Source organism: Nanorana parkeri, unplaced genomic scaffold (assembly GCF_000935625.1).
Source record: "Nanorana parkeri isolate BGI_ZX_2015 unplaced genomic scaffold, ASM93562v1 scaffold1372, whole genome shotgun sequence".
Taxonomy (NCBI): domain Eukaryota; kingdom Metazoa; phylum Chordata; class Amphibia; order Anura; family Dicroglossidae; genus Nanorana; species Nanorana parkeri.
Window position 1 is genome coordinate 342,256 of NW_017307640.1, and position 18,294 is coordinate 360,549.

The 18,294-nt window shown below is 40.7% G+C and overlaps 1 protein-coding gene across 1 annotated transcript in view; it reads left to right on the forward strand.

The window, feature by feature from the left end:
* The window catches only part of LOC108797962 (collagen alpha-1(VII) chain-like), a 168,515-nt gene that overhangs the window by 116,125 nt on the left and 34,096 nt on the right, over nt 1-18,294 (forward strand). Inside the window, exons 71-92 of the mRNA XM_018569650.1 lie at nt 298-414; nt 1,553-1,762; nt 1,982-2,017; nt 2,456-2,500; nt 2,852-2,923; nt 3,054-3,098; nt 4,820-4,882; nt 5,674-5,718; nt 7,975-8,010; nt 10,884-10,919; nt 11,023-11,049; nt 12,551-12,583; nt 13,363-13,425; nt 13,520-13,555; nt 13,671-13,751; nt 14,353-14,421; nt 15,215-15,250; nt 16,083-16,124; nt 17,169-17,213; nt 17,922-17,966; nt 18,044-18,079; nt 18,168-18,227. Coding sequence (XP_018425152.1) covers nt 298-414; nt 1,553-1,762; nt 1,982-2,017; nt 2,456-2,500; nt 2,852-2,923; nt 3,054-3,098; nt 4,820-4,882; nt 5,674-5,718; nt 7,975-8,010; nt 10,884-10,919; nt 11,023-11,049; nt 12,551-12,583; nt 13,363-13,425; nt 13,520-13,555; nt 13,671-13,751; nt 14,353-14,421; nt 15,215-15,250; nt 16,083-16,124; nt 17,169-17,213; nt 17,922-17,966; nt 18,044-18,079; nt 18,168-18,227 — 1,278 coding nt within the window. The remainder of the gene's footprint in view (nt 1-297; nt 415-1,552; nt 1,763-1,981; nt 2,018-2,455; nt 2,501-2,851; nt 2,924-3,053; nt 3,099-4,819; nt 4,883-5,673; nt 5,719-7,974; nt 8,011-10,883; nt 10,920-11,022; nt 11,050-12,550; nt 12,584-13,362; nt 13,426-13,519; nt 13,556-13,670; nt 13,752-14,352; nt 14,422-15,214; nt 15,251-16,082; nt 16,125-17,168; nt 17,214-17,921; nt 17,967-18,043; nt 18,080-18,167; nt 18,228-18,294) is intronic.

Genomic DNA, 18,294 nt, shown 5'->3' on the forward strand with positions numbered 1-18,294 from the left:
AATCTGCCAGAGCATTGCACCCTGAGGTCCACTAATAACAGTTGCTATCATTTACTGGCTCCATTAAAGTTCCAAAAACTAACAAAATTTGCAGATTTTTTTAGCCTTTAAGTATTTCCTACAGTTGCTGGGTACATAGACTATGAATGTTCTATCTGCAGTTCTGTCATTTTATTTTTATTACTTCGTGTGTGTGTTTGCAACTATTTCCATCTCTTAAGCCCCACAAGCTCGTCATCAGCCAGATGGGGCATTTACTGACTGTCCCTTCCTTAAACTCTTGTTCATTTTTCACAGATTTCTGCCCTGAAAGATGTCTCTGAGTTGTATGAGGATGGCTCTGGAGCTACTGGCCAGCGGAGAATGAAAGGAGAGCCAGGAGAGGCTGGAGATAAAGGAGCACCTGGTAGAGATGTATGTATCCAGAGATCCTGCTACATTTACTATGAGAAAGACAATGTTTGAGGATCTGTGTGCATCAAGAAGGTGGAGTTCCTGGGTCAGGACCTAGCTGTGCCATTAAGCAGTGCTGGGTCAGTGGTAGCTATGAAGTGTCCTACAATGCTTCGTACATGGAATAGTGTCAGAGTTGGATCTGCATTGTGAAAGTGAGGATATAATATCTCAAATGTTCATCCCCTCTCTGTCCATTTGGATTTGATCCTTCTCAGTTTAAATAGAAACCTGTAACTGATGTAGCTTTCCATTGTAAGGGCTTGTGTATCACCAGTGAGGAACAATGAGGGGGTTCCTTGGTCTGATACTGTCACTGCTAAGAGGCCAAAGGGGCTTGTCATTTCATCATCAAGGGGAATAACCTCTTAAAATTGAACTCCAGGCAGATATAAAAGACACCAATGAATGCACCTCTGTATTCGTTACTACATCGAAGACAGAAATACAGGTAAAGCAGCTGTCATATATGCATTTCTTTTTTTTTTAATCATGTATTTTTTATTAAGATTTTTAAACATATTACAAGAACACATTGCCTTCAGCATGCAATGCAACAAATAAACAAGGTATCGAGAGCAAATATGCATTTAAAAGAGAAAACGACACACACATACAGAAAAACAATAGAAGGTCCTGAAGCCTACAGCATAGCCCCTCTCAGGTCACTGCTCCCCCACCGGGGCATCCTGTCACCCCTACATGACATCATTATCCTCTGCCTATAGACCAAATGTAATGTCTACAAGAAGCCCATATACCTCCTCCTATATAATATCGTATCATCAGAAATACAATCCCCATCTATTACACACCAGCTACAGATCTATCGCCCGCCTCATCTGCCACTGGAGGTAGATAGTACCGATCTGTGTAACCATCTCGTCCATATATCATAGAATTTAGAAGTATTATCTCTATGTTGAAAAACCACTCTTGTCAAATATGCATTTCAATCATCCATTTACCTGTTTGCTTGAGGTTCAGGTTTAAGGCAGACCATGGCTAACAAAGGATAGTGGTCTTTTTGCTTGTGCCCTTCGTGATGACATGAGTGATGAGTGTAGTGTATGGGTGATAAATGTCTTTATTGTCCTAGGGCACAATTGGATTTCCTGGAGAGAGAGGCCAAAAGGGAGACAAGGGTGACCAAGGCGAAACAGGACCCCAGGGCCCAACTGGGCGAGCTATTGGAGAAAGAGGCCCAGAAGGTCCTCCAGGGCCACCAGGAGACTCTGGAAAACCTGGAATCCCAGGAGTACCCGGTAGAGCAGGAGAACCAGGAGAGCAAGGAAAACCAGGAGATAAGGTAAACAACCAAATTTAAAAGATGACAAAGCCCCATGACAGTCGCATTGATTATTGTTACTGTATCTGTTAGCTATTGATAGCGATTTAATTTCATTGATAGCGATATGATTGTTAGCTATTGACTTTGACTTCATAATTGTCTTCAAATTGTCCAATAATTGAACTTACCATTAAAACATCAGTTCTCCCATCTCTTACATATGTGTTTACGTTTCAGGGAACAAGAGGAGAAAAGGGGGAACACGGAGAGAATGTAAGTTACACGCTAATTATCATATTATCTCTTTGTATCCGTGGATAAAGAAAAATGTAACCGAAATATAAAGCGTTATGTAGGAGACTGCAAACCTAATATTAAATGGGCTATAATTGAACAATTTAGACTCTGTCAGGACCTCCATATGCAAATCCTGAAACACCTCTGCAATGGTAGATCTGATAATTCCCTTTAAATGATCAAGTGTTGACCATATCTTGTCAGTTTATTCAGAATGTTTGTGGTCGATGTTTTCTATGAGGGTTGGAAATCTATGGTCATGTCTCTGTTCCGATAGCTTTCTTTCTATTTCTGAACTTTGAACTGAACTCTGAAAAATAAGTGAACATTGCATTCAAAAGTCTATCTTAACTCTAATGATAATCGTATTTGATATGTGCTATGACTTGTGAAATACGTATTTCTTTTTTGTAGGGTAAAGATGGTCAGCGGGGACCGATTGGACCTCAAGGCCCCAAGGTAAGTAAGGTCACACAGCCCCATCCCTCTTGTCGTGCAGCCAAAAAAAGGGGCTCACTGCAGCTTGATACTGGTTCTCACAGAAACAATTGGGGCACAAATGACTGATTTCACAACCTGGATACTGTTTATTCCCGAAGTCAAAACATGCTGTAAACACACACAGGCTCCTCCAACTCTGAGAGTTGGAGGAGCCCGTGTGTGTTTACAACATGTTTTGACTTTGGGAATACACAGTATCCAGCTTGTAATATCAGTCGTTTGTGCGCCATATGTTTTAGGAGTTTTTTGGTTTTGTCACATTGTTTATCACAATGAAGGTATTCACATTGTATCTTCTTCTTCCATTAGGGGGAAGTTATAGAAATGATTGCCACTGGACTTCCTGGAGAAAGAGGATTGCCGGGACCGAAAGGGAGCGTGGTCAGTACACTTGTCATAAAATAAAATGTCACTTTTCAGCATTAGCATATACAAGAATGGAACATAATAGCTTTATAATCATATAGAGAGTGGGCAATCAGTAACATGTTCTGTGTTTTTCTGTTGACAGGGAGACCCAGGAGAAGATGGAGGGAGAGGACCCAAAGGCGATAAGGTCTGGTTGTAGTAGTAAGTCTGCAGAGAGGTCCTCTACCAACTGCGTTGACTGAGTTGACTTTGACTCCTTACTTTTCTCTTGCCCATGAAGTTGAACTCTGGGCACAAAAACGTTCAATAAAATATATTCCTCAACAGCCACAAGGGATATAAATCCACTTTGTGTGCACCATATGCCTTTGCAAACCCAAATATTACCTTGAAAATTAGCATTGACATCATCAGTGTGCTGTACATAGCCTGTGCAGAGAGCAAAGCTGTGGGATGGACCCAGCAGACCCCACCCACTGCAGGAAACAGGAGGGGGCAGAGACAAGACCAGTCACCCTGCACAAGGAGAGAGAGCAGCAGTGAGCGGTCTTTATTACAGGAGGCTCCAAGTATCAAACTGGATTACTGCACAGATCTAGAAGAAATACACAAACCTCACCAAGATTCAAGGAAGAACACACATCTTGTATTTAGACAATATTTACTTATTCTGGAGTTCAGCTTAAATCTTCCCCCACAGGGGCTACTGTACATGTAGAACTGGCTACATTATTTTTTTCATTGTCTATATTAGGCTAATATCACCCTTGCGATTCTGTAACTGTTGGGAACTCGCCCGGGGTAGGATTGCTATGGAGGACTCAGCAGGGCAGTACTTCCATGTGTTGCTCTCTTGCCCGATGGATGAAAAAAACGTCGCTTTCTTGATGGCAACTTCAACCATACAGCATTTTCGGCAGTGAGAGAGCAACGCCACTCTGATCCAGCCAGCGAAGGAGCCAAACATACAAGCAAGAAGTATCCCCTTGCACATTCCAGTCATCCTGTCCCTGGTGAGGTCTCACCAGGGCCATAATTAGAACAGTGACAAGGGCCTAAATCTACCTCTTTCTGGGATGGATAAATAAAGAGTAATGGAAAGACTTAAACATTCACCTTTCCTTAAGAAAATTCTACTTCTCCATCACTTTTGTGTCTGTCATGTGAACAAATAGCCCAGGCATTTTGTCAAGTGATATCTTCTGAAGAGGAGGATCAGAGTTTGGATTTCCTGACTCTTGATGTATTTTCACTGCCAAAAAATACTAAGGGCTTCATTTATAAAAGTTCTGCCCAGCTCATAGCCGGGTGGATGCCATCCGCACTGTACTAGTGCTCCTAGATGGTGCTGACAAGTACAGAAAATTCCTATATTCGTCTTTGCCATCTAGGGGGGCTAGTGCCATGCAAATGGCATGCTGTTTATAAAGTTATCACTGGTGATAACCCAAAATCCATTTTTTATCCAGTTCACATTATTAACTGCACCTGAAGAAAAATGTCAGATCAGGATAACTATAGTATTGCAGTGCCTGGCTTCTGAAAGTAAGGAACAAAGGTAGTTTCCAGTATCTGCAGCTGAAACATTGTCATATTTCATGTAGTGAGGTGCAGCCTCAGAGTCCAGTCACAGGCCGGCATGTATGAGGAGGCAGAGTTGCGATTGCCTACAGAGATGGTGAGGGATTCAAGGACTACAAATATGCTTCTTCTAAGAGTTCTCTTTTTCTGGAATTACTAAGAAAAAAAAATTATTATTATTATTAATAATAACAATAATAAAACATCTACATTAAACCTATCCATTACATATCCCTTTATCTTCTCTTTCGATTGGTTCTGTTCCCTCTTTTGGAACCAATTTTGGGAAACAAAACCAACCTTGCTTCTGTTTTAATTTTTTTCTAGGGAGCTGGTGGGCCAAAAGGAGACAAAGGTGACCCTGGAGATAAGGGCAGAGACGGGCAGCCGGTAAGCATTTCATAGCATGGTTTAATGATGCCTACAGTTTGAAAACCTTTGGGCATGGTGAACATGTGACTCACTTCCCTTAATGTCATGTGACAGAAGGGCCAGGCCCAGGGATAGGCAGAAGAGTCGGTACCCTTGGGCCACCTGCAACCTTTGCTGCTGAAGTAGTTCACAGTACATTAGGGAAGGGGGGCACTTTTGCCTTGGTGCTAGGAGCCCTTGCCCCAGCTGGAGCTTGATGAGTGGTCCAGTGCTATAACTTGGAAATGTGTAGATAGTCTTCAGTCATTTGAGATCTGACTGGGATGACACCGGGCTTCCTTTTCTTGCTGAATGGAGTATCAGGGGAGCAAAGGGTCAGTAAGTGCTACTGGAAAGGTCTGCATTAAAGTGAACCTGTTGCTTTGATCTGCATTGCCAAAACACAGATTCACTTTAAATGCAAGTATGAACAAAGTGCCTTAATGAACCTCTCCCAGAATATAAAACTTCTCAGTATATGCACACCAGCTGAAAATTGTAGTCAAGATTTCATAGGGAGTGCCTGCTATGCAAACTTATAGGCAGGGGAGGTTCCTTGGTGGCCTTCAGTAGGGAGCCCACTTGGGGTTGCTTGTAGGGGGTGTGGTAATGTTCACTAGGAGACCAGGTTGAAGAAGAAACAATGACCCTCAAGAGTTAGAGGATGATAAAGATTTACCAAAGTAGATTTAAGTTATAGATAACCATTATATGTGTTCACAGATATGTATTACCTATGGCAGACTAACTTTATGGCATTCTTCTTCTAGGGTGCCACCGGAGAGAGAGGGTTGGCAGGGCCCGAAGGAAAACCGGTATGTGATGTCACAGTTTTCTTTATCGATTCAAGATCAGCGTATTTGACTTTCCACCAGCACACCAATACCAGAAAATAGTTTCCTCTTTCATCAACCCAATTTAAACAATTTCTTCCTATTACTTCCACTATTCCCATTATCCCTTCCAAAAAGTGAAATTCTCAGTAAGGCCTATTTCAGTCCAAAAATTGTTTCCACCATGACCAGTTCTTGCTTGGGTCCAATTTAAATACCCGAAACATGAACCATTACCTACAAACCTTCACACAAAATCCACAAAGGTAAAAAAGAGCAAAGATAGTCAAAATGTATACTCACCACATCTCTCACACTCCCAGTTATCAGTTTTTATTAATTTTTTATCAGGACCTTTAGGTATCTGCAAAACACCCATTAGAGAGTCAACAGGCTAATAGAAGAATTGATACGAACACTCCATGGACAAACAAATGAGCAAAAATGTATCTAGCAAATACTTACTATGTATAAATAACTACTCTGCTTACATCACTCATTCAGTCATGGATCATATAATGGAAATAAGAGGATCAATTCACTATCTGGAAGCAGGATTCCACCTGCTGGTTAATAACCAGCACAAGAAAATTAGGAAGCCCATAGAAGTGACAATTGTCAAAAGATTCATCATAATCCACCACCCAGGCAAAATTGGTCATTTATTCTTGGATCTCCAGTACACAGATGTTTTCTGGACTGTTTTATATCTATACAGTGGCATATGTAGGGTATGGCAGGCAGGGCACGTGCCCTCGGCTTTACTTTAGGTGGGGTTCTAGGACACTCTGGGACAGTTGCGTTTTTTGCCCCTTTAGATAAGTTGTGCCCTATTCAGATGTCCCATTAGTCCAGACCTGCAGTGACAGACAACGCACATATAAACAAAGAGTTGGGGAAAGGAAGCTACGCTACTCATTTCCTATGCCGGGTGCTGACTGTTGACATCATGCAATGTCATGTAGAGCCAGGCAGAGGAAGTGGGTAGTGTAAGCATTCCTGTACCTTGAGCCCAAAAGCTGTACTGTGTATGTGTGTGTCTTTCCATAGGCACTATTTACCATAGATATGCCTCTGCATCTATATATATATAGATATATATATATATATAGACACACACACGTTAACTAAATCCCGTAAATTAATGAATACGGCAATTTTTAGAACTGAGTAGGACTGATAACAAATGATCGTTAGGTGCAATTGCTCACATCTCTCTATTTCAGTCAAATCATTTGACTCTGCATTTGGAGTCAGATTGTATTAGGCGTTGCAGACTCTTGAGTTATATTTACTGCAACATTTGTGAAGATATTAATGGCATACTAACCTTATTTTTTTTGTAGTTGTCTCCCATGCAAGATGATAAATACCGCGGCTACAGTTTTACATAGCACTACTCTGTGTAGCTTGTGCAATGTGCTGTACATTACATACTCTGGATCTTGTACACCATGCTTTACATGACATACTCTGCATTTCTGCACCCTGTACAGAGTGCTGTACCTTACATACTAGAGACCACTGCATCCCATATACCATGCATATTACAATACTTGGACCGCTGCACTCTGTACATTGTGTTGTACATACATGCTACAGATCATTTTAAGCTTTTTGGTTTGCTACATGCAGTAGACCACTGCAGCCTTTATGTTTTGCTATACACTACATACCCTAAAGTGGTGCACTATACGTTACATTACCCAGACTACTGAACTCTGAACACTGACTTTTTCTAGTAATACAGAATTCTATACAATAACGGCACACTAGTTGCTAGTTTTGTAAGACAGAAAACCTCTTTAACACCATGGGGAATTCTGAAAGCAGACTCACTAACACCTTCTTAAAACATAGACAGAAAACATTTGATACATTTATCCTTTATTGTTCACCATTGTTACAGTAAAATGAAATGAAAGTTTAGATGCCCTCAAAGCAACTGTGACCTGTTTGATTCCTTCCTGTTGTGTATCCATTCCATTCATTATAGGGCGAGAATGGCAAAAGCGGGCTTCCTGGCCTAGCTGTAAGTAAACCCTCACCCTTCAGGCCGTAGTCTGGCCCTTTGGTTTGAGTCGGTTGTTGGAGCCCTCACATTGGCTTTGTGCGCATTACCTGGCTGGTACATTTGGTCTGTAACATTGCACGGTCACTTGTAAAGATTGACCCGGGTTGTGGTTAACTCATCTTTGCTTCTACTAATGATTTAGCTTTAATTAAATATATCCGCAGGGCATGCCGGGCTTCCCAGGAGTTCTCGGACGACCGGTAGGTGCTCAGTTTGCATGTGGCTTGTTTGCTTTTACATTGTGAGAACTTCATGAACACAAAGTTGTTACAGCAAGACCCAACTATGCTTTACAGCTTCAATGCTAAATAGCAATTCATCATTGGAAGATAATTTTCCTTCCTTAGAAAAGGTGATTCATTTTTTTTTTTACAAGTGCACCATTGTAGTTGAACTGCAGAAGATGTGGTCCTTACGGCAACAAATAGCAAAAGCTGAGAGTCAGGGCATGACCAGTACGGGTTCTTCGGTATGATTAGTGTACAAACCCGCATAGTTGAAAATATCGACTGTCCCGGCAACAAAGAGCCAGTAATATGGTTTATTGCATGTGGGCTAAAAAAAATTATAACACTTTTATCAATATCTAATTGATTAGTCCCTGCTGAAGGACTGCTGATTGAAGATTTTTGTTTATGTGCTGAAGAAGTGTACAAATTGTACATAACCTGGTCTTAAAGTAATGACCTGAACTAAAGTAATACAGATCTATAGTGCAGGTGCTTGCAAGTACCTGTTTTAGTAGTTGAGTCGATCTTTGTGTCCCTGATGAGCCTTGTTGGATCCTAGGCCCTGTGCATAGGGCCCTGACTTCCACCCAAGCTCCCCAGCCCAAAGTTCAACCATGAAACCCAAGTGCCTGCCCAATAAAGGCATTTGGACTTTCAATGGGGCTTAGCTCTGGGAGGGATAGGGCCTAATCTGAAATAGACAGATTGCCAGGCCACATGTACAACCTGAGACTAGGAGCCAAGGAGGCTGTAGAGGGGCCTCAGTTTGAAGGCTAACATGCTTTACTTTCATGCAGTACAAGTCGGGTGCACTGCAGTACAGTCTTTACCTTAGAAACATTTTAGGCCGAGACAGGTTCTCTTAAATCTAAACATTTTAAGGCTGCAATGTAAAGCAAGTTGAGCTTGTTCTGGGCATGGCATATGGCAAAGCACTGTACGGTAAGGTTGGAGTCTCATTACATCTTGGTACAAGGTGCAATTCATTTTAAGTAATGGTATAAAGGTATTTGTTAATTTTGAAAAGAAAAACAAAGAATTGAAGGATTTTCCAGGTTCCATAAAAAATTCACAGATGGAACTATAATAAATTGGTACCCGTCAGCCAGGGTCTTCCATCCACAATGCTTTATCAATGCTTTATCTGTCAATGTATTATTAGCACAGTCAATTGTATACTATTCATTAACATCAGCTCCTGCCCTCAAGGAGCTTACAATCTAAGGTCATACATACATGTCTTGGGAGGAATCTGGGGGAAACTTCCCAAGCATAGGAAGTACATGCAAACTCCATGCAGGGAGTGTCCTGGCCAAAGTTGGATTTGAAGTTCTGAAGAAGTGCTACCCACTGAGCCAATGCGCTGGGAACCTGTCATGAAAGAAACATGGCAGCTGCAATTACTGACCTCTCCTTCTGAAACATGCATGCTGCCTGGCTGTTATGTAGCCTCCATATATCTCTCATGACAGGTTTACCTAAACCTAAACATGTTCCCTGGTACTAACTCTTTACCGACCCTCTGTTCTAATCAGTGCATGTTGTATGGATCTTGTTGGGGCACTTTAACCAGCCCTGTTAAATATTCTCTGTTAATGAGGACAAACATTAAAGCCTCTGAACTAGGAGTAAAATTAATTGCACCTTTACACACCAAGTAGAAGTATCTGTTTTCAATTTATGTATACTGAACGACTGTACATACAGTCAATGTTGCTGTATAGTCGCTACAATGTAACACTGTCAGAAATATATATAAGGCTGTATGATATCTGGTTGTATGCTGAGTAAAAGCAGTTTACATATATCTAAATGTATTTAAATGTATCTAAATGTATCTAAATGTATATCAGGTTTTTATTGCTGTGTGTGTTCCCATTCTAAAGATTCTCTATTTGTCCTGATCACAGGGAATACAAATGATGGATAAATACAGAAGATTGAGCCACCAGAACAGGCATATAGTGGGAACATTTTCCATTAGGGACACTTGTTCTGTAGACAATTTTCTGAGTACATTTGAAAGGTATCTCCTCACTTCCTGGTCAGTTTATAGGGCAGGAAGTATAGAAGAGACACAAATGGCAAAAAAAAAAACAAAAAAAACCTGACAGCGGTTTTAGTCCTCCCCTTCACTATTCAAAGTGAAGACAAACGTTTTGGCTTTGGATACACTTTAAATTAGACCAAGGAGACAAACGCATAAATGCAAAGTGTAGTAACCCATAGTAACCAATCAGAAATGCTGAAGCCTGACCAGTCCAAGAGGAATTCTGAATAGTTGCTATGGGTAATGCGCTTTGAACCCAGCACTTTGCTCCTTGTACTGAATGAGCCCCCCAGTGTCAGAGGGCAGCTCTGTCTATGACAGCATTGCCTTACAGCAACCGATGAGATATTGGATTGCTCCAACAAAGGACAAAGTGTGATTGGCTGCTGTGGGACAATACATACTAAGAGAGCCCTTCCCTAAAAACACTTGGACAAAAAGGACTTGTCTCTGAAATAATAGATGGAGAGTTATTAACCAGGAAGCAGAGAGACAGTGCAGAGGAAAAGACATGTACTATTACTTGACATAGAGACTCCTCTTCTAGTCCAGAGCCGTGCTGCAGCAAAGCAAAATCTGATCCTTGTACTTTATTCAGTTTTAAGCACAAATTGTTAAAACTGTAAAATGCAACAGTGTAAATTGGGCACCAATACCACAATCCGGGAACCCTCTCTTGCAAATTTCCCGATATGACTGGTTGACTCTGCTCCTGGCTTAATAAATACCCATCACCGATCTGTGATTACAACGCAGCAATGGGACATATTCATTGTGTGTTATGTTCTTGCAGGGTACCCCAGGAGAGCCAGGTCAGCAAGGACCCCCTGTGAGTATTTTCTAGATGTCCATCCTGTATATCTGTATGTACATATCATGGTTTTTAAATATGTAATTATGAATATTTGTATTCTTGCCTTGTTCTTTTGTAGGGTCCCTCAGGACCTGCTGGACCAAAGGTAAGCAACGTCATGGACAGAGATGACTCTCAGCACATAGCCGGTCACTAAGCAGCCGGGGATTAGAAGTAAAAAAGATGAAAGTGCTAGAAAGTTTCACATAAATGTTCTATTATTATTCTGAGGCTCTGAGGGAAAGCCATCTAGTTTTAGAAGTAGACATGTGCGATTCGTTTCGATTCTGAATCAAAATGTGTAAAAATTTTGCGAAATTCTGACACATCTGAATTTCTTGTTTTTAACAGGTAAGTTTTTATTGTTTTGAACACAAGACAGAAAATAAAAATCAACAAAAATAATAAAATCAAACAAACATAAGTGCATACAAAATCAATACAGTAAAAAAAAACAAGTACATAGAAACACAAAATAGTGTGGATCACAGGTACCATAGGCAAGAGATAAATGGACCCACAAATAAACACTGTAGCATCCCGGCAGAGGCACAGTATAAGCTCCGGGTCAGTAGCGGGATCTACACTAAGTAAGCTAGACCCACAGTACCAACAAGTCCCATCTCAGCCCAAGTCCCCCCTAGTTACCAGAGGGTCCAGATGGGAGAGGACCCTCCTACATCCGTATTTCTGAATCCAAATGCATCCGAATGTGCTTGAATCTGAATTTCCGTTTCCGAATTTCGGATCCCGTCTGAATTTCCTTTAAAAACTAAACTGAATTAGACATGTGACTTTTCTGGCTAGTGAGATGTGTTTTTCGGTTTAATGCATCCGAAAGGGTCTGAACCCGAATTCTGGGAGCCTCAGCTTTAGTTTTCATGTATATATGGCTCCCAATGTTGCCGCAACAAATATGAATTCGTAATACAGAATACTAATTATATCTATAAAATACTAAAGCTGATGCTCCGAGACCCGAATGGAGTCCTAATTTCCGAATAGCATTCGGGAGATCTCGAATGCCATTCGGGTCTGGAAGCCTCAGCTTTAATATCATGTATGTATACGTATATGGCTCTCAGACCCGTATTGCTTTCTGGAGCTCCCAAATTGTGTTCAGAAATTCGGACTCCCAAATGCCATTTGGGTCTAGGAGATTCAGCTTTAGTATTAAAGTCTGTATATGGGTTTTCTGTGGTAGTCGCAATGAATATTCGTTCGGAAACTAGTTTCCATCCGAAACTAACGATAATTAGGATTTCGGACGAATCCGAAACCCCGAACCAAATTGAATTTCGGACCCCAATCCTGAAATAACGTAAAATCTGAACCAAACTGAACCGAATTTTTCCACAGCTTACATGTCTATTTAGAAATACAGAGGGACCTCCTTCATTAGGGTTAAAGATTTAACGAATAGATAGAAAATTTCAATAAATAAGATATTTTTTGCAGTTGGGGCTTGTTATATGGAGCTGTTGGAACATAGTGGCTTCTACTGAAGCTCTTTTTTAGGCAATACAAATAATAAAAAGAACTGTAAACCCTTCTTTCTCTGAATAAAATAATTAATATTGATGAATTAATGATCATTGTGTTTACAGGGCGGTACAGGAGAGCCTGGTCCCAGTGTGCGGGTGAGTTGTGCAGGCATTACTATTGTTTCCTTTTATTACAATCTGCTTTAAGAAAGGGCGCATTGCCAACTTTGATGCTTTGAATGTTGTCATCCGCACTTTATTCTTATATCATTCCATCTTCCATGCCTATGTGGGTCAAGGAAATAGAGCAAATTGGACCTATGACGGCCCATTGACATTTTGTTGATGTGTGAACATGCATTGTGGTAAGCCAGCGCATTTTGAATGGGTTTTCCACGCACCACAATGCTTATTTTCCCGACTATGCCCTTATTTAATGGGCACAGATGGTTCACATGGTGCGCTAAATCACATGTACTGTATTCCGGTACGTTGGTTATGTGCATTTTGATACCATCCAAAATAAATGGTACCACAACATACCGTGTATCTTGCAGTATGGCAACACATAGTGTGAATATGCCATTTTCCCCCCCTTTTTATGTTTGGCAAGGGTTCCTCAATTTTGGAGAGGGGTTGAACTCGATAGACATGTGTCTTTTTCTCATTTTGACCTGAATTATGTAACTATGAGTAGGGTAAGGGACCTTTTAATTTTTGGCAGCTGGAAAATCATATCTGGCTACAGATTAAAATAGAAAGGCTTTTTTTTTTTTTTTACTATATTGCAATAGAAAATGATTTGTCTAGCATTGCCTTCATCAGGTTTTAATGAAACTGGAACTTTCAATGAAATATAAATGGTTTCCCCAACTAGTAAGAGTTACAAAAATGATAATTCTTCTAAATCTTACCTATTGCACATTGTTTTTCAGGGGATACCAGGTCCACAAGGGGTTGCTGGACCTCCGGGACCTTCTGGTCCTGCTGGACAAGTGGTGAGAACATATACACAACAATACATTTTTGTTCAGCTGTATTGTGTATGAGCATAGGTCAGGCCTATTATTATTCATCTATTGTTATCCCCAGGGCGCACAAGGACCTCCAGGAATTGCTGGGCTAGTGGTAAGTTATGGGGCAATCGCCCTCACAAGTCATATACTGTATATGTTTCTGCAATGATGAATCCACTTTCTATTAAACATAACTGAATGAATGGCACACTGTGTGTTTTGTGCAGGGTGAACCGGGGAAGAACGGGCTGCCTGGAAGAGATGGGTTACCAGGAAAAGACGGGGAGCCTGGACTTCCTGGGAAGATGGTACAGTATCTACCAAAGTTTTCAACTCTTGACTTTATCTCAGGTTTTCAGTGTGATGAAAGAGAAGCCAACTCGATCCAAAAATGGTACTGGTGGGCTAAATGTTCTTATGTCTCTCGGAGAATCCTAGTTGTCCCATAAAGCCACATCAGGGAGGTTAATCTATTGCATCTGGATTTGTCTAATATTTGTGCCTTTGATATTTTGGAGCATCCTTCTGTAGAGGGTAACTCCATTGTCTGGCTTGTAATGGACACAGCCATTGGTCCGGACTCTATCTAGTCTATAAGGGGTATCTGTCCATAATTTAGACATACTTTATGTTAAGGTTAATGATAGTAGGGAGGTCACCAGGGAGGCCCCATGAGCTGTAGTTATGCCCCTGATGTCAGTTACTGAGCTTGTAAACATTAATAAATAAATTCAATTAATCAAAAACAATAATGGATTCTCTTTTATAATGTAAAACCATCATGAACTATCTTATCAGAGGACTTCAGCAACAATATTTAGATCTTACATATTGATTGATCCGCACAGTTTGACCAGATCACTGCATACATCTCCGTCTTTACACTATGAATGTTGTTTTATCTGTTAGGGTATTCCAGGTCCTTCTGGTCCTGCTGGAGGCAAAGGAGAGCCAGGAGAAGCTGGAGTTCCAGGAGAGGTAAGTCTTCAACTGGCCAACACACTATTTCTTTGCTAGCGAGGAACTAAGCTTCTCTCCTTTCTGCATTTAGATAAGTAAACAACAAATGCTTATTAGTAGCTAAAGAATATGAAAGAATTGAGGATGCCGACCAAAATATGGCCAAGCCAAGGGCAGGGCTAAGATGTCATTATATAAGCAATTTGAAAATCAGTGGCAAAGTGGTTTCCTTTGAGAGCACTTCCCCAGCCACTGAATCTCAACTAATCTCACTCCCCTGCTGCTTTTGGAAATGCCCCGTGTTTCAGAAAATGGGGGAGAAGGTGACCCTCTCCCATAGCTGCCAGGATACAGTGCTCAGGGCTAAGTAGTGAATTGCAAGACCATAACACGGTCATGTGTAGAAGACATTTTCCTGCTGTAAGTCTCAATAAGACTGCCAAACAGCTTATACAGGGTTAGATTTGGGGCTCCCACACATGGACGGATAGGGGTGGGAACACAACAACATTGAGTATCAGTGGGTGAGGACATATTTGTTTAAGGTTATAGATGATGAAGTCAACCAATGTCAAAACCAAAAGCAATCCACTGGAAGTACATTGGGTAATACAGTTATGGGCTTCTATGCACCTAAATGGCACAACACTTCTTCATTCACAGACAACAATATATATAACCAGTAAAGAAAATGAAATTGAATAAACACATCAATAAAAAAGAAAAAAAGAAATTAAATAATTAAAATAATTAATTGTGTTTTAATACTTTGATTCATAGTAAAATAATTGTGCATGTGTTTACATTTTAGTTTGTTGTTGGAGCTCCTGGAGCTAAAGGAGAGAAGGTAAGACACACAAAAAAAACAGTTCTTGAGTCAAACGACTGAATGCACAATTAAATTATGTATGAGTTGTGATCTTTTGTAATTTTGGGATTTAGAAATATAGAATTCGGGGATTATAGGGGGGTAATGTAAAAAGAGATTTTTTTTAAATAATTGTAACTGCTGCATTTAAATATACATTTAAAAATGTCTGAATTAATACATGTAATGAGTTCTCTGTCTTCACTGACCTCTGTAGCCGCAGGCACTGTGGAGCAATTTATCCTTACAGTTTACAAGAGATGCACTGAAATCCTAGTTTAAGTCAGTTCAATGAACTCTGCTCCCCTTTCCCAGCAATGACTTAGCAGCTCTAGTCACCCCTCTCACCCTCCCAGCAGTGACTTCAGTAGTTCATTTCACTTTACCCTGCTTCCTAATTCCATCAGTGAGTCAGTAGCTCAGCTCCCCCTACTTCCCCCTTCCGGCAGTGACCTAGCAACTCAGATTTCCTGTTTCCCTTAATAGAAGTGACTCAGCAGCTCAGCTCCCTCTACAATGCAATGACTTAGTATGTCAGCTCCCACTGCTCCCCCTACTGGCAGTGATTTAGTAGCTTAGCTCCCCCTCCCAGCAGTGACTCAGCAGCCTACCAGCCCTCTAATATTTTATGTAAATACAGAGCAATAGAACTGGGTAGATGTTAGGGGACAAGGTGAGCGAGGGACTAAGTATTTTGACTGTAGTATATTCTGTACCACCCTGCTTTTTAGAAGTGTCTTTACATAAGTGAATATCAAACTTGAGGATTTCATTTTATGTTTTAACAATCTGAATACATTATTTTTATCAGGGAGCTCCTAGTGACCAGGCTGACAGATTACCGGGTGAACGGGTAGGTTCATATTTATACTGTAAGCATTTCATTACCCCTGTCAGGTTTTCAGGTACCAACTTCCTGCATCCACGTCCATACGGTTGACATACAAGGAATGTCATAGACAAACACTGTAATTTATGACAACAATAAGCTCAAAATGAAACATAACAGCACCCAAGAGATTTACAATGAAAGCAGAGACCCCCAAAAGGCACCCTGAAGGGAATTCAGGGTCTCTACATATCACAACGTGTTCCTGAGCTTGCAGAAGCTTATAGAGAGTTTCGAAAATTGTTTTGCACAATGATTCTTTTATATTGCTTTTTCCTACATAATGTGTATGTATTCTTTCTATCCATGGTGTCTATCGTATGTATTCTTTCTATCCATGGTGCCTATTGTATGTATTCTTTCTATCCATGCTGCCTATTGTATGTATTCTTTCTATCCATGCTGTCTATTGTATGTATTCTTTCTATCCATGCTGCCTATTGTATGTATTCTTTCTATCCATGGTGTCTATCGTATGTATTCTTTCTATCCATGCTGTCTATTGTATGTATTCTTTCTATCCATGGTGTCTATCGTATGTATTCTTTCTATCCATGGTGTCTATTATATGTATTCTTTCTATCCATGCTGTCTATTGTATGTATTCTTTCTATCCATGGTGTCTATCGTATGTATTCTTTCTATCCATGGTGTCTATTATATGTATTCTTTCTATCCATGCTGTCTATTGTATGTATTCTTTCTATCCATGCTGTCTATTGTATGTATTCTTTCTATCCATGCTGTCTATTGTATGTATTCTTTCTTTCCATGCTGTCTATTGTATGTATTCTTTCTATCCATGCTGTCTATTGTATGTATTCTTTCTATCCATGCTGTCTATAGTATGTATTCTTTCTATCAATGGTGCCTATTGTATGTATTCTTTATATCCATGCTGTCTATTGTATGTATTCTTTATACCCATGCTGTCTATTGTATGTATTCTTTATATCCATGCTGTCTAATTAGAGTATGTAAGCAACAATATATTGTGTTGTATTGTAGGGTGAAAAGGGAGACAGAGGACCACAGGGTACAAGAGGAGACAAGGTAAACAGTAAACATGAAAGCTGTATATAGAAGACCAAAATTGCATGATATTTAACAGATGTGTAAGCAGAACTCTGGCCAAACCTTTTATTGTAACATTTATATAGGTTGGGAAATGACATTTTGCTGGAAAGTGTCAGAACCCATGTAGGGATTTATTACTGTCTGTGGCCAGGGACAGATTTACTCTCTCTGCTGCCCCAAGGCCAGGTTCCTTAATGCGCACCCGTTCTCCATCCTGAAGACATCACTGAGATCACCTGTAAATGAATGAGGGCTTCCCCGCTGTACATTTGACTCTGCTTGCCCAAAACAGGGCTAAATGTAGGAAACAATAAACCAACATGGCACCCATAACTGCATGTCCTGGGCGTCTGGAGATTCTAAACCCCTGCCGCCCCTCTGCTCCCTGTCACCCCGAGGCCGGGTTTCGGTGGCCTTGTGGGAAATCCGGCCCTGTCTAAGGCCCTGGTTGGGGAGACCTCCTCTTACTTTCTGTTTTGCTGCCTGCGTTGTCCGAGGCCGATCTATGGGAAATGTATTGTTTTCCAACCAAATTGTGTGAACTTGTATGTGTGCATGATTGTCATAGAAACATTATAAGGTCCTTTTCTTTAGTGGGCAGGGCCAGTTTTAGATAGTTAAATGTCCTCTATGAACCCTTGAAGAACATGTCTCCTAATGCGCTCTCCTCTTCTTTGGCTTTAGGGGGAGCCAGGGAAAAAAGGAGATTCTGGAGAGGCCGGCGAAAATGTAAGTGGACTCAGTGGAGGATGTAGTGCAAATGCCTGGACCAAGTCTTTGGTTTAATGTATATGCTTTTCTTGCAGGGGGCCAGAGGACCTCCTGGATCAAAAGGAGATAAAGTAAGTTCTAAAGTCCCGCCACAAGGTTAGATGAGGGACCTGCCACTGAACACATCCCTAAACAGGGTTATATATGCTTGACTTTCAGGGTGATGTTGGAGTTGGGTTGCCTGGACCAGCAGGACAACTGGGACCACAAGGTTTGAAGGTAGGTAATAAATTATCAATTGACCTATGTATACTATTTATGCCATCTTACCATATTAACTACTTCA